Source organism: Boleophthalmus pectinirostris, unplaced genomic scaffold (assembly GCF_026225935.1).
Source record: "Boleophthalmus pectinirostris isolate CB_2022bp ecotype Guang Dong unplaced genomic scaffold, ASM2622593v1 HiC_scaffold_4, whole genome shotgun sequence".
In the NCBI taxonomy this organism is placed as follows: Eukaryota; Metazoa; Chordata; class Actinopteri; order Gobiiformes; family Gobiidae; genus Boleophthalmus; species Boleophthalmus pectinirostris.
In genome coordinates, this window is record NW_026571353.1 from 2,306,452 (window position 1) to 2,322,344 (window position 15,893).

General features: G+C 42.6%; 1 protein-coding gene across 1 annotated transcript in view; it reads left to right on the plus strand.

The window, feature by feature from the left end:
• smtnb (smoothelin b) overlaps positions 1-15,893 on the plus strand; it is a 118,409-nt gene that overhangs the window by 48,493 nt on the left and 54,023 nt on the right. Inside the window, exons 6-8 of the mRNA XM_055161464.1 lie at positions 5,864-5,916; positions 11,515-11,557; positions 11,930-12,361. Of these exons, the coding sequence (XP_055017439.1) occupies positions 5,864-5,916; positions 11,515-11,557; positions 11,930-12,361 (528 nt within the window). The remainder of the gene's footprint in view (positions 1-5,863; positions 5,917-11,514; positions 11,558-11,929; positions 12,362-15,893) is intronic.

Below are 15,893 nucleotides of genomic sequence, written 5' to 3' on the forward strand. Positions count from 1 at the left end.
TCTAGAGTAAAGATGCGAGCACAAATAATACAGAGACTACATTTCTAGCACGCAATAATATGCTTTATGCCTTCTTATTTTGTACATTGTTGTCTCATTTCTGCTGATGCGTGCTTTCCCTATTGATAACTTTTCCATTCTCACAATGTTGCTTGGGCGTGTAGCATAATTGAACCAAAGGGAAATTAAAGATAGCCTGTGATTTTCTGCTGAGTTTGAGCTAGTGTGAGTGTGATTGGATACGATGTTGTCTCATCGACGTTCCACATAAGCACGCTCTGAGGTATGATGGAACGAACCGAAAGAAGCGAGCAATGAAAAGATGCTTACTTCTATTATGCTGATGCTCGTTCTGCAGACACGGATCTCATAATAACGATACATGAGTCTGCTAACGCCGACGTACTCATCGAATGTGCTTCCTCAGCTAGACAAGCTACCCTATTACCTACACGCCACAAACTCTGAACACATTAACACCATGTGACCCTCATGTACATGCTTTATAGTAGGCTCAGTTAGCTGTAGGAATTAAATAACACCAATATATAACACCCAAATACAGCACTGATTGTTATATTCGTTGTGATTTAATACGCACCTGCTGGTTATCTGAGTTTATCTCTCTGTATGAATATAGAAGTTTGAAAATAAAAGAATTGCCATTTATATGATCAGTAGCGTCCTAGTATAAATTCCCAGGATTCAGAAAACGGTAGACCAGTTCGTCATTTCGACCTACCAAATCGACTCCTCTAGTTTTAACTCCTTAAAATATAATAGATGGATTTTCCTCACTGTCTATTCAAGCGGGAGCTATCTCTACGTCCACTCATTTGAGATGCCTGCAGTTGCCTAGCTGGCATAGCTCCAGATAACATAATAGAATGAGCTGTAGCATACATGTAGTCATTTTGTCCTGTACAGTGAAGGGACGAGGTCGCAATATCTGGATTGCTCTTCCCGAGGAGGTACGGAAGAGTAGATCCAAGTTGTGTGGGGTCTATAGGATGTTAGAGGCCCGTGTGTGGAAGAGATTGTGTCCAGGTCTGGAACGAGAGCCCGCGCCCCTGTCTCATGACTGTTTCAGCCTCCTCTCGTGCGACTTTTTGACGTCGTCTCTTCTTCTATTCATAGCCTGATGTCTCGATCTTTAAGCCATGTTAAAATGTTCGATATCGCTGCAATCGACAATGACACGTATCATATGCAAACAAATCGTTTCACAATTGGCAGCAAAGTGCACACTGGCTCAATTCCAAAGCGTGAATTCTCCCTTCGATCAGCCAAGATATCTGTCAGTGAAGGAGAGGCCCATTTGTTCGTGATTAACCGAAGATAGTAATGATCGAGATATACCCATGCATGACTAAAACAGTGTGGCAGGTGTTCAGGTCCTCATGATCTGCTAGAACAAGCACTCGAGTATCTTCTCTTATATCTCTACTCTACCTCCCAGTTAGAATGCATTGCAGACCTCAATATGTGAAGTGCAGGTGTGTTTTTTAGTTTTTTTGTTGTGTCTCTCTACCTCATTGTTGTTTGTGTTGTATGAAGGATACTGTGGATGTGAGAGTGAAATGACGAGAAGACAACTGGCGCGAGCAAGTTCCGAATCGTCATAACAGCGATGCTGCAGTGAGTCAAGCGGATCTGTACGAAGCGTAGATTTAGTGAAAGTATAGGTATTCATAAAGTGTGGGTCTGTTAAAAGCGTGTCTCGAGATACTCAGTGCGTGACCCTCTAAAGCTAGGGCGTTATGAGTGAGACTAGCAAGGGATCAGTGTAGGGGACGTGAGTGATCTTACTCAACATCATCTTGATTTTTTGTCCACTAGTAATATACCTATTAGTCAAGCAGATGCACACATCTCCTCGATAATGTGGTACTACCAGTTTACGGTCAACTATGATGTAGCTTTATTAGATCCCCCCCTAACTACTGCCTCCATCATGCATATTAAAGCTGTTTTCTGCCGGTTGTGTACAAATGCCCCTGTATATAATCTCATTCTTCTGTCACAAATAGATATTGTTTGCAAAATGGGATAGGGCTATTTGCATACGTTATTTTGTAGAGGACTGAAAACCTGTTTAGCGAGGAGAAATATCCTGTTGCATGAGCCGCGGTGTTTACTGGAGATGACAGTATTTCATTTAAATTGACTTGAAATGGATGCTGAAGATTGCCTAGTAAAAGGCATTGATGCATTCAGTATGAGAGAGCCAAGCAGCAGCAGTCCACAGTCACATGTTGGCTATCACCCTATCACTGTGGAGAAAAATTAGTTACAGCTAATCTTTACAATCTTTAGTGTAGTTTAAACCTTTCTGTTCACTTTATACACATTACCATTTCATCATTCTAATGACGTGCTTATGTATGTCATTTATCCAGCCATATACAGATAGAAATAACTATAAAAAGCAGCAGTACTGTGCATTCCAGCTGTGACCAGTGTCGGGACATAACTGAACATGTACTGAGAATACTTATTCTGAATAATTTGAGTAACTGTATTCTAGTAAAGAAGAAATTCAATTTGTGAACTGGACAAACTACCGTATTTAGGTCCAAGCTGCTTCTTCATTTCTGCTCGGAATGCTGGTGGACACTTCCTTATATCTGCCTGCAGAGAGGACCCAACTACAATGAAACTACTCTGAAACTAACACCACCTACTTGTTTACAGTTTCTGTTTGTTAGCTAGGCCTATTCACCTGTATCTTGGTTAGGGGACATAACAGCATAATCATAAAGGCCCATAATGACATCTGGCTCTGACCTGGCTATCCCTATTCTTTGTTTTAGGATGGAGTTGTAAATGGGAGACAGATGGTGGTTCAAGGAAGGATTGTCTTTCCTAATAAAAATAGTCTCTTTAATTCCCACTCAAACCAATTCTTTTCTCTGGCAAAGATCTGTACCTCACTATCCTCAAAGGAGTGGCCCGTGGCTTTTAGGTGGAGATGTACGGCAGACTGAGGTCCACTCTGGCTCTCTGGTCTGTGTTGGTCGATCCAACTGATTAATCTGGTGAAGTGGCTGTTTCGTTTCTCCAATGTAGCGCTCACTGCAGTCTTCAGGACACTGAATAGAGGACACAACATTGCTTTGTTTGTGGCTCAATGTTTTGTCCTTTTGGTGGACCACTTTCTGACTTAAAGTGTTTGTAGGTTTGAAAATATACTGGGATTTCATGTCTGAAAAGCCTCAATAGTTTTTCAGAAACACCAGCCATGTAAGGAATAGTTACGCCCTTTCTCCTGGGTTCTGATTCTCTGTTGTTGTCTTGTTTTTTTGGCTCTCTTTGTTCTATTGAAAGCCCATTTGGGATATCCACAAACAGAGAGGACTTTCTGCACTTGTTGTTCTTTCTCTTTTCCCTCTGTGCTTGTAGGAACCAAATGGGACTCTGTCATAATGTCCGAGTAACTCCAACTTTGTTCTGCAGTGGGTGGTATGAATCAAAAAGCAGGTACTGGTTCGTGTGTGTGGACTTCCTGAAGACTTCCACCTGGACTCGCCAGTCTATTGTTACTGCACAATCTAAGAAAGCCAATGTGTTCTCTTTGGCATCTTCACAAGTGAATTTGATCTTCGGCTCTACAGCATTAATATGTGCAGTAAAAGGTTCCAAATCTTGAATTTTGATTTTAGAAAAGTTATCATCCCCTTAACGATAGTGATGTGTGTGTGGAGTTCTTGGATAAGAGGCCAAGGCACTCTGTTCAAATTGTTCCATAAGTTAGCAATGATAGGAGAGACCGGTGAGCCCATCGCACACCTGTGGATTTGCCTGTAGAAGTTTCCTGTGACAAACTTCCAACAGTTGCCAGATTTGGTCACGTGAAAGTTTAGTTCTCTCTTCTAGCTTGGTATCCTGCAGTAGCCTCCTTGCTGCCTCTACTGAGCTAGGTTAGGCTAGGTTTATCCTCCTTCCTTTTGTCCCTCCGATCCCTGGGGTGTGTTTGATTTTGGAGTTGTGTAAACTTCCTTTTGTGCTATTCTTTGGTTTTGTTGTGATGTCTTAACTGACCTGTGGTTATGAAGTTGTTAATCTTCTGAAGTATTTCTTTAGAGACTAATATCATTATCCTGTTTCGTAAGCTTTCTATTTCACATTTTAAGTTTTCAGTGTCATAACTGAGACGGCTAATTCTAAGGCTAAGCATCCCCCTCAAGTTATGTTGAGTTAACATGTCTGCCCTATGTCCTGGTTCTGGTGCTTTCTTCTGTAAAGCCTTAGGAATAAGCTGATTCTGTCGATGTCTGGGTAAAATGTAAATGATTCCTCTTGTCTGTTAACCTTTTAGTATTGTTTTCCAGCTTTCTTTCCAGTCCAAAGGTGGTTGGCTCATAGTTATTCTCAAGATGTGTGTAAAATCCCTCAGTCATCCAGGTAGAATCCATGGTAAAGGAGAAATTCAATTTGTCAACTGGACAAAGGTTTATTTAGGTATTCTGATACAATTACTTTTTCATTTGGTGGTATTCAGAATACAGTTACTCTAAAATCAAAGGAATGGTGGTACTTGATCAGTCAGTTAAAGTTTTAAACTGCACAGAATGTTGAAAAACATAAAAACCACTGCCACTGTGGTGCCTGCAAGTGTTTTCTTCTCTGATCAGTGATAAACAAATGGAACAAACACAAAGCTGTTTTTTAAAACTATGTAGCGTTTTTACACTAAATTTAAATGCAGTGAAAGTATTCAAAGTACTCAGAATATAGTACTCTGATTGGACCATGTAAGTAATTTGTAATTTTATGTATGTATTGTATTTTTCTACATTAGGCACTTTGATCTTTCTAATTATGTTGAGATCACCTCTCCATGTCAAAAAAATCACCTCAATTCAGAACACCCCAGGCAAATGCAGCTCTATGTGTCACTGATGTCTGCCATATAGGAAAATAATGGGCATCCACCTGTCAGGCATAAGAGCAGGCTGTTGAATAGAGTCTGTGCGTGTTCTGTTCACATGGGGCTGTTCACGCCTGTCCTCGGGAGACTTTTGATTTATCCAGAGCAAAATAAATAGCATTCAAAGGGCTGCGTCAGAGGCATGCAGACAAAATCATTCTTCAAAGAAGATGAGGAAGAAAAGAAATGTGTGTGGTGTGTTTCAGCATAACCTACATGCCTTTTTCTAAGTATAAATAGAATGCACTAAGCAATTTACCTTCACATACCTGCCGTGAAGCATGCCTTGAATGGAAACCATATAACACTATTAAACTGGACCTGGGGCTCACGCACTGTTGATTTAGGTCAGTATGGTACATTTTAGCCTTAATGGAGAAGTGTGTTTCAATGAAAGTCTAGGCAACCTGCTACTTCATCAGTGGTGTTAAACAAGCATATTAACACATTGAGCCAGACCACTTGGGACAGCTTTGAAAAGGGTACCTAATTGGAGTGGTTCAGAATCCTCCTTGTGGGGTGGCGCTATTAGTTTTTGAAAGTGGAATCACCCACAAATCAGCCTGTACTATGTAGAGATTCCATAGTTAAGGATCTAGTTATGGACCTCTGAGATGCTACTGCCATTTTACACCAAATGTGGCAGAAGACCCTCCAGAGGAGATGCATGTTGTTATGTTCACCTGGGTCCCCCTGCAGGCTGCTGTGATGTTGCAAGGACACAGAGGAGGTACACTTTTTGTTCTTCCTTTCCTCAAACTGTCTTGCCTGCCCAGTCCTCCTGTTAAGACCTTTGACTGGGAAAGACTGAGAAGAGCAGTGTACATGTTGCTACAGCAAAACTAGAATTTCCCCCAGGATTAGTAAAATATCTTTCTTTCATTCAACTCATCACCAACTGAAACATTAACAGCTCTCCTGTTGTGTCCCCAGGGTTACCTGGTTCTCCCTGGAAGCTGACTGTGATGTCCAGGTTGCAAGACAAAGTAGAGGGACTCTTTTGTCCTGAGGGCTGTTGTTCACCCTACACCTGACCAGTTCTCCTGTTAAGATGCACTGAGACAGAAAGGCAAATCAAAAGCGAAGTGGAATTGTTGCTGCATGTTAAATTTCCTCTGTGATAAATAAAGTATCTTTATCTATTTAGTACTGTACATGGCCACACAACTCAATTGGTAATCTTCATTGTATCTGCTAGTAAAGCACCATAAATGATTCAAATTCTCAGACATCCTTGTGTGAAAGCCTGTGTGGTTCGTATACAGTGGAGGAATAGACAGGCTGGCACCCCCTGTCATGTCATGGGAGACAGTGTGGGCAGATCATTATTCATGATGGCTGCTGCACATGTGGGGCTTGAGGCCTGTCGCGCATCTCACCGAGGAACACTCATTTGGTGACGCTTGGTTCTCTCCCGGCTCCATACCCACATATGTTAGTGGAACACTGGGTCTGGGGGTCCCCTCTGTGCGGCCGTGTCAGGGAGTCATCTGTTCGGCTGGCGAAATGTGCAGGGTGCGTGGGGAGCCATAGTGGTGCAGCTGTGAACACGTTTTAACCTGTCATGTGTTTCCAGAAATTATAGTTGTTGGACCGTCCGCATAGAAATGATCAAGCTGAGTGAAAGTGAACGAGGCTGTATTGGTAGAACAAGGTGTCTTTTCTCACATTTCGCATTGCTGTTGTTGTCTAAATATAGCACTAAATATCATGCTTTACTTTTTGAAGATTGCAACACAGACGGCTTATCTTTCATCATAAATTGTGGCTGCTTAAGTAGCAATGTTCGCAGAACCGGACAGAAAGAGTCTTCCTTCTTGAATCAAAGAATTCTTCTCTGTGTTCTGCACTTTGCTTATTGATTTAAGTTTTACATTAGGTACCATTTGAGACAGAACCTCTCCATTTATCAGGCCTTAAGGGACTGACATGAAACTTACTGTCCTATACACTGTCAAAAGCTTCTGCTTTTCCTCAGTTCAGCAGTGAATCATTTCTTACTAATGGACACAAAGTGCATCACTAGCTTCACTTTTACCACATAGTTTAAAAAATCCTCTTTTCCATTTCTTGAGTAATGCAGATGAAGTTTTTTGTCCAAAGACAAAACAACATTGCTGATAACTAGAGACAGAGAAATATATCGGTTCGCCGATAGATTGGGCAGATATTTGCCCTTTGTATCAAATCAGCTCTAAATCAGCAGCACATTCCAATATTTTGTTTTCAACATCCTGCTGCTTAAAGAATACACAGAAAACTTAATTTGAATAACATATATTAGTGTGAAAAGATAACTGCACAAAACATTTTATGCCCCAAGTAGTAGTAGTAAAAAGGGCGTTGATGAGCTAATAGTAACTTTAAAATACATCATGTGGGGAAATTATATAATAATAATATCAGCAGGGCGTATCGGCCATCGGTTACTCTAGATCCAAAGCAATTACTATCAGCATTGCCATTAAAATAAAAAATCAGTCACCACATCAGTAGTATATATACTGTATATCCAGTTTGTACCTCGGCCCACTGAGCTATTGCCACTGCAANCATTTATTTCAACAAAGTAACTGTAATCCAATTACCACTCATTAAAACAGTAACTGTAACTGAATACAGTTACTCATCATTTGTACTCTGATTACGTCGCTCCAGTACATGTAATCTGTTACTCCCCAACACTGGTCATCACATAGTAAAGTTAACCACAACTAAATAAAGGAAAAAGCTTTCAGAAATATTCATCCGTGCATATTTGTCTGTAGTTGAGCACAAAATAAATATTTGTAAACTCTCTTGTGTGTATTTTATCCATCAGAATACGAATTGAAAAGTTCCGATCACCAAATGAAAATGTACGATTATGTTTTCTTCAGAACAAACACAAATCCACAGACGCGACTCGACTGTCAAACATCACTTCACTGGATTTATTTATCGAGCAGAAGAAACATCGATCGAGATGCTGGACTTTTGTGTCGCATACGGACTAAAATCAGGACTAAACCAGGACTGACCCAGGACTAAACCAGGACTAAAGAAGGACTAAACCAGGACTAAAGTAGGACTAAACCAGGACTAAACCAGGTCTTCATATGTACTTTCGATGATTCGTAGTGAAGAAAACATAATCGTACATTTTCATTTGGTGATTGTAATTCTTGTGTTGTAACTTTTCAGTTCATATTCTGATGGACAAATTAAACACAACACATTTTATGTATTTTATGTGTCTAGAGTTTACAAATATTTATTTTATGCTCAACTACAAACAAATGTGCACAGATTTCTATCATACGCACACACATATTTCTGAAAGCTTTCTTACTTCAAACAAACTAAATTTACTGCATAATTCCTTCACTCCAGAGCTCGATCTTTTGCTTTATACTTTTTTTTAAGACTTCTCCATTGTCCCCAGACGTCCACACAGTCACTGTTAGTCTGGGTTAAAACAAACTTTGCTCAAACAGGCAAAAAAAACAAAAACAAAAAAAAACAGGTACAGCCCCTTTAATGGTCATATTAGTGAGAAAACTGTCCTTATTGGTCCATCCTGTCTCTGTCTCCTGTCTCTGTCTCTCCTGTCTCTGTCTCCTGTCTCCTGTCTCCTGAGTTCTCCTTCTCCTGTCTCTTATCTCTTGCCTCTTGTCTTTTGCCTTTTACCTCCTGTCTCTTGTCTCTTGTCTCTTGTCTGTTTCTGTTGTCTCCTGTCTCCTGTCCCTTATCTCTTGTCCCTTATCTCTTGTCCCTTGTCTCTTGTCTCTTGTCTCCTGTCTCCTGTCTGTCCCTGTCTCTCTCTGTCCTCTTGTCTCTTGTCTCTCTTGTCTCTCTTGTTGTCTCTTGTCTCTCTCTTGTCTCTCTTGTCTCTTGTCTCCTGTCCTGTCCTCTCTGTCTCTTGTCTCTTGTCTCTCTGTCTGTCTCTTGTCTCTGTCTCTCGTCTCTGTCTCTTGTCTCCTGTCCCCTGTCCTGTCTCTTGCCTCTTGTCTCTTATCTCCTGTCCCCTGTCCTCTGTCTATTGTCTCTAGCCTCTTGTCTCCAGTCTCTCTGTCTCCTGTCTCCTGTTCCCCTGTCCTCTGTCTCCTGTTCTCTGTCTCTGTCTCTTGTCTCTTGTCTCTTGTCTCTTGTCTCTTGTCTCTTGTCTCTCTCTGTTCTTGTGTCTTGTGTCTTGTGTCTCTGTCCGTGTGTGTGTCCGTGTCCTCTCTGTGGGACTGTGTTGTCTCTCTGTCTCTTGTGTCTTGTGTCTTGTGTCTCTGTCCGTGTGTGTCCCTGTCCTCTCCGTGGGACCGTGTTGTCTCTCTGTCTTGTCTCTAATGTCTTTGGACAGTCTGGTCTGGACTTGTTTTGTTGTCCCCGTGGTCCAGTCCTTTGAGCGTAGTGTAAACAGCAGGGGCCCCTCGTGTCCCCGGGCCCTAAAAAAAGACCGTCCCCCGTCCCCCGCCCCCCCCTCACTCCAAACACTCCAGTTACATAATGAAAACATGTCCACTGTCAACGATCAGAGGAAACACACGCTCATTACTGAGGACGAGGACGAGGACAGCCCCCAACACCAGCACCAGAGACCTGCTCTAGACCTGCTCTAGACCTGCTTTAGTCCTGGTTTAGTCCTGGTTTAGACCTGGTTTAGATCTGGTTTAGATCTGAAGTAGTCCCAGTTTAGTCCCGGTTTAGTCCCGGTTTAGTCCCGGTTTAGATCTGGTTAACCCCAGTTTAGTCCTGGTTTAGACCTGGTTTAGTCCTGGTTTAGTCCTGTTTAGTCCTGGTTTAGATCTGTTGTAGTCTTGGTTTAGACCTGGTGCAGTCCTGGTTTACTCCCTGTGTAGACCTGGTTTAGATCTGGTATAGACCTGTTTTAGTCCTGGTTTAGACCTGATTCAGACCTGGTTTAGATCTAGTGCAGTCCTGGTTTAGTCCTGGTTTAGTCCTGGTTTAGACCTGTTGTAGTCCTGGTTTAAACCTGCTTTAGACCACTTTTAGATTAGTGCAGTCCTGGTGCAGTCCTGGTTTAGACCTTGTTTTGACCTGGTTTAGACCTGGGTTAGATCTGATTTAGACCTGTTGTAGTCCTGGTTTAGGTGTGGTTTAGACCTCGTTTAACTCTTGCGTAATCCTGGTTTAGATTTGAAGTAGTCCTGGTTTAGTCCTGCTTTAGACCTGGTTTAGATCTGGTGCAGTCCTGGTTTAGTCCTGGTTTAGTCCTGGTTTAGATCTGTGTGTTTAGTCCTGGTTTAGTCCTGCTTTAGACCTGGTTTAGATCTTGTGCAGTCCTGGTTTAATCCTGGTTTAGATCTGGTGCAGTCCTGGTTTAGTCCTGGTTTAGACCTGGTTTAGTTCTGGTTTAGTGCTGGTTTAGATCTGATTTAAACCTGTTTTAGATCTTGTGTAATCTAGATCAGATCTGATGTAGTCCTGGTTTAGATCCGGTGTAGTCTTGGTTTAGATCAGGTTTAGACCTGTTGTAGTCCTGGTTTAGTTCTGGTTTAGACCTGGTTTAAACCTGTTTTAGATCTTGTGTAATCCTGGTTCAGATCTGATGTAGTCTTGGTTTAGACCTGGTTCAGTTCTAATATAAACCTCATTAGTCCTGATTAGACTTCGATTAGGTTGTTTCAAATCCTTGCTGAAGTCCTCATTTAGTCCTGGTCCAGACCTGGTTTAGTTCAGATTTGTTTTCTGTTCAGACTTGCTTTGGTCTAGTTCTTGTCCTCACTCTGGTCTAGTCCAGGTTTAGTTCTGGTTCTGAGCTTGTTTAGTCCTTGTTTAGACTTTATTTATTTTTCCAGAGTCAAACTTGGGTTAGACCAGGTTCTGATCCTGGTTCAGACCTGGTTTAGACCAGTTCTAGTCCTGGTTCAGACCTGGTTTTGTCCTGCTGGTTTATTCATGGTCTAATTCTGGTCTTGCGTTAGACTTGGTTTGTGTTGGTCCAGACCAGTTTTAGTCCTGGTTCAGACCAGGTGAAGAAGTAGTTTGGTTTTTGGCACGTCTGGCTTTAGACCTGGTTTATGTTTGTTCAAACTAGTCCATATTCAGACCTTATTTAGTCCTGATCCAGACCTGGTGCAGACCTGATTTATTTCAGGTTCAGACCTTGTTTAGACCTGGTTTAGTTCTGGTTCAGACCTGGTCCAGACCTGGTTCAGACCTGGTTTAGTTCTGGTTCAGACCTGGTTCAGACCTGGTTTAATTCTGTTCAGACCTGGTTTAGACCTGGTTTAGTTCTGGTTCAGACCTGGTTCAGACCTGGTTTTAGACCTGGTTTAGTTCTGGTTCAGACCTGGTTCAGACCTGGTTTAGACCTGGTTTAGTTCTGGTTTAGACTGGTTTAGTTCTGGTTTAGTTCTGGTTCAGACCTGGTTCAGACTGGTTCTGGTTTAGAGTTCCTGGTTCAGACCTGGTTTAGTTCTGGTTCTGGTTTAGACCTGGTTTAGTTCTGGTTTAGACCTGGTTTAGACTTGGTTTAGACTGGTTTAGTTCTGGTTTAGACCTGGTTTAGACTTGGTTTAGACCTGGTTTAGTTCTGGTTTAGTCCTGGTTTATGGGATTGTTCATAATCTCATAAATACTTTTGTTTTCAGATCATCAGCAGCTCCCTGAGCAACGGGAAACCCAAAGACGCAGGTAAGACTCACACACGACGAGGAGCAACATCAAGAATGTTATTTTTACTTCAAAATCATATGAAGCTGAAGTTTATAGTGTGATAAAGAAATCATTTGAGTCCTTCTTTGAGATCAAAACTCTAATCTAGTTTGTGTTCATGCTCCAGATTATCTCCAGATTGTGTTTAAACAAAACTCAGATTAAAGTTTAAGTTGAGTAACAGAGCTTCAGACAGAGCAGTGCTTCAGGTTAGCATCACCTCCAGGGAACGTTGATGACCTCAGCTGTGAAGTATCATTGTCCGTGTAGTTGAAGTAGTTTGTGAGGTGAAAATGAGTTTTACAAGTTCTCATAAACCTGCTGAAGTGTGACATCTTGTTGTGTGCTCAGTCCTGGAACACTTCAGCCGCACCAACTCAGTCCGGGACCGGCTGCGCAAATACACAGAGAGCACCCAGAGCACCCAGAGCGCCCAGAGCGCCCCCTACAGGAGCAGCCCGGCCCCCAGGATCAACCCTCCCACAGACAGGACGCCCCGGAGAGAAGCGAACCCGCCTGCGGAGCCCGTGTCCTCCCTCGGCCAATCGGAGAGCTCGGGAGGCGGGGCCGGGCCGGCGGGAGAAAAGCACGGGGCCGAGGAGGAGCAGGCCCCAGGGAGCAGAGCAGACGCAGACATGAAGACGTTCCTCACCATCGAGATCAAGGACGGGCGCGCGGGAGGCTCCCAGGGGCCCAGGAACAACCCGGGGCCCCTCTCCAGCATGGGGGCCCTCGGCAGCGTGACCCCCCGCATCAACACCAGCGCTCTGGGACAGAGGACAGGTATGTGGAAGAGCTGAGGAGATGGGACTGCAGACCTGGTTTGGTCCTGGTTTGGTTTGTTTATCCTGGTGTAGTCCTGGTGTAGTCCTGGTTGTAGTCCTGGTCTTGGTTAGTCTTGGTTCAGTCTTGGTTCAGTCTTGGTTCAGTCTTGGTTCAGTCTTGGTTCAGTCTTGGTTCAGTTTTGGTTCAGTCTTGGTTCAGTGGCGTCAGTTTTCTGGGGGAGACTCTGCAGGTGAATTGAGGAAAATCTTAAAGCTACAGTATGTCACTTTCTAGAGCTGGTTTTCCTATGTGTTTCCATGGAAACAGAAGGTTAAACTAATACTTTGGGACATTCTCCATATAGATTGATTTGCTTCATGCCGTACTGAGGGAGATTAAAGACAAACAACATCTCCATGGAAACAAGCAGGAGTCGGTCTCCTCCAGGTCAGATCTGAGTCAGGTTTGTGGAGATGCGAGCCCACTCACAGTAAGGACATGTTCTTCAGTGCAATAAACACAATCAAACTGAAGAAAAAACATGCATTTATTTTTATTTTGTCTAAAAGTTACTTAGTGTGGCTTTAAATTTAAAGGTATCAGTCTGAAACCTCTTCTGTTGTTTACCTCCAGAAATGTAAGAAAAATCTTACAGTGACATTATTTATATCTTTAGGCGTGTCATGTGCAGAATGTCCCGTCTTTGGGGCGTCTGGAAAAGGGGAGCAGGGTGGCTGTATTAACAGATGTGTAAATGAAATCCTGCTGCGCTGACGTGAACAAAAGCTTTTGTCTTGTGTCAAATCCTGAGTGGCTTGTAATTATTATAGAGATTAGCCGTAGCTGCTCGTCAGTGGCAGTGCAGGGCTGGGCCTGGTTAGTGCTCGGATGGGAGAGCACTGGGAATACCATGTTATTGTGTCCTTAGGCCAGACACTTCCCCCACATGCCCGGGATGAACATAACTCACTTCTGACAAGTCGAAAACAAAACAAAGACGATCATAAATCGCCCAGGACAGTTTTTCCACTAGAGTTTCTCTCAGAACAAGATGAACAAATACTAGGCCAAAGTCCACTTCTGTATACAGACTGTAAACAGAAGTGGACTAAGGGAGTGTGACGTCAGCTGCTCGGCTGCAGTCAAATGAAGCTCACTTATGGCAGCAGTTATATGGAGCCAACCTGTTGCCTGTAACAGCAGTAAGAGCGACTTCAGGGAAAAAAGGTGCTTGATGTGATTTATGATTAATATAAAAGGAGCAATATAAAGTAGTTTAAAACTAATTCAAGATACAGTTTTGACTTCAAAATAATATGAAGCTGAAGTTTATAGTGTGTGATAAAGAAATCATTTGAGTCCTTCATTGAGTTCAAAACTCTAAAATAGTTTGTGTTCATGCTCCAGATTGTCTCCAAAATGGATTCAAACAACAGTTGTTTACTAATGTTTATTTGAAAGGGACTGTTTAACAGCACAAAATTAACTTAGATCTTTCTGGTCTGGTGTGTTTAAACAAAACTCAGATTAAAGTTTAAGTTGAGTAACAGAGCTTCAGACAGAGCAGTGCTTCAGGTTAGCATCACCTCCAGGAAGCTGCAGAGTATCAGTTGTCTGTGTACTTGAAGTAGTTTGTGATGTGAAAATGAGTTTTACAAGTTCTTATGAAAAAGAAGGTGCCTGATTTGATCTGATATTAATATTCAGATTTTGATTAGTGGACAAAAGAGCGAAATAAAAAACCCAGGATCAAGTAGATCAGCTTAATGGGGAGTAGAAAATTCTGATTGTCGACTGGAGTTAGACAATTCAGTTTGTCCAGTCGACAAACTGAATTTTCTCCTCGCCTTGGATTCTACCTGGACGACTGAGATATTCTTCACATAGATCATCTTAATATAAACATTTTAAGACCAAATTGAGGAGCCTGACATAAGCAGTTACAGTAGCATTTTTCAATACAAAAAGAACTGGAGCTAGAGTCAGTGGAGCCAGAAGCGTGCCCGTGCTCAGTTCTGATTTGGAGTGCAGCAGCTAAAGTCAGACTCTGATCTGAAAGGATCTGTGGATGTGTGAGTCGAGCAGGACCTCTCCACTCACACTGTATTTAGATTTAGGTTTATTTCATTGTAAAAAAAAAAAAACAACACCTCCACAGAGCAAATCTGCAGCAGTAAAAATTTATAAATATACTGTATTTTCCGGGCTATTAGATGCGCTCTTAAGCCTCCAACCCCATCAAAAAACGACTGCGCACCACAATCCAGAGCGCCCTATACACGAATCCACTTGGGCGTCCCAGCACCACTTCAAAGTTGTACGGAGGATTTTTTTTCTGTTTCATATTTTCAATGAAATTTTAAAATACCATTACAGAGATGCAGCAGCCTTGTAATTATGATGACCAAAAAAAAAAGAATGAAAATTCATCAACTGTGGATGTAGTGAGGCTAGATAAACATCAGCCAATAGCAGCCAAGGCTGCCTCATTTTCTATTGGCTGTTAGGTTAGGTTAGGTTAGGTCAATCAAACTCCCCACGTTTCTAGTGTAACTGACTCATCGGTGTGCGGGGATTACATGGTTTATGCAGCGGTTCTTAGAGGTTTTTTTAAACTGTAGCTTCCTCACATTTCGAAAAGTTTGTTGCGATGGCGGACGAGAATCCACGACCAGTTCGCCACAAAAGGAAGTCAGTTTTTGAGGTCGCTGAAAGAAGAAGAGAAGGGGAAAAGGAGCGAAAACAAACTGAGGTGATTCTTGGGGATTTGTTCCAGCGATGGTGCGATTGAAGCAGACGAAGGGTCTAAAAACTGACAAGTCGGTCGCTGAATTATTTCTAGACAGGTCACTTCAACAGTAATTCTGAACATGCACCGGCTGTAAACAAGCGTGATTTCTAGAGTAAAGAGGCGGGAGGAGATGATTCTACTGAGGGAGCTGTGGAGAAGGAGGAGACTCCTCACTCCACGCCGATGAGGAACGAACCGAAAAAGCGAGTGCAATGTGCCGCTTCTAGACACGACTGAACAACTGAGTCACTGCGAACACGCCGACAATCTGTTGGTCCCAGACAGCACCCTCCCTACACGCCACAACTGAACAAAGCCCAGAGTCACCGTGAACGAACAAACAAACAAAACCACTCACCCATCACACTGTTGTTTCCTTTAAAGTCCGATGCAGTTTATTTGTGAAAAAAGTTTGAAAATAAACCATTTAATGACAGTGCGTCTTATAATCCAGAGCAGAAAATACGGTAGACACATTCTCACATCCACACCAATAAAACCTTAAATATAATAGATGGTTTTCCCTTCAGGGCTTTTCTCTGTGCCTGTGCTCCTGAAGCTCATGAATAGAAGCTGTAGCTCAGACTGTTTGTGCGTGTGAGGGGAGTTTGAGGTCTTCCCGAGGGGAGAGTACGGAAGAGGTAGATCCAAGGTTGTGTGGGGTTCTATAGGATGTTAGAGGCCCGTGTGTGGAAGAGATTGTGTCCAGGTTCTGGAACGAGGAGCCCGCCGCCCTCTCAGCTGTTCTCACCCCTCGCT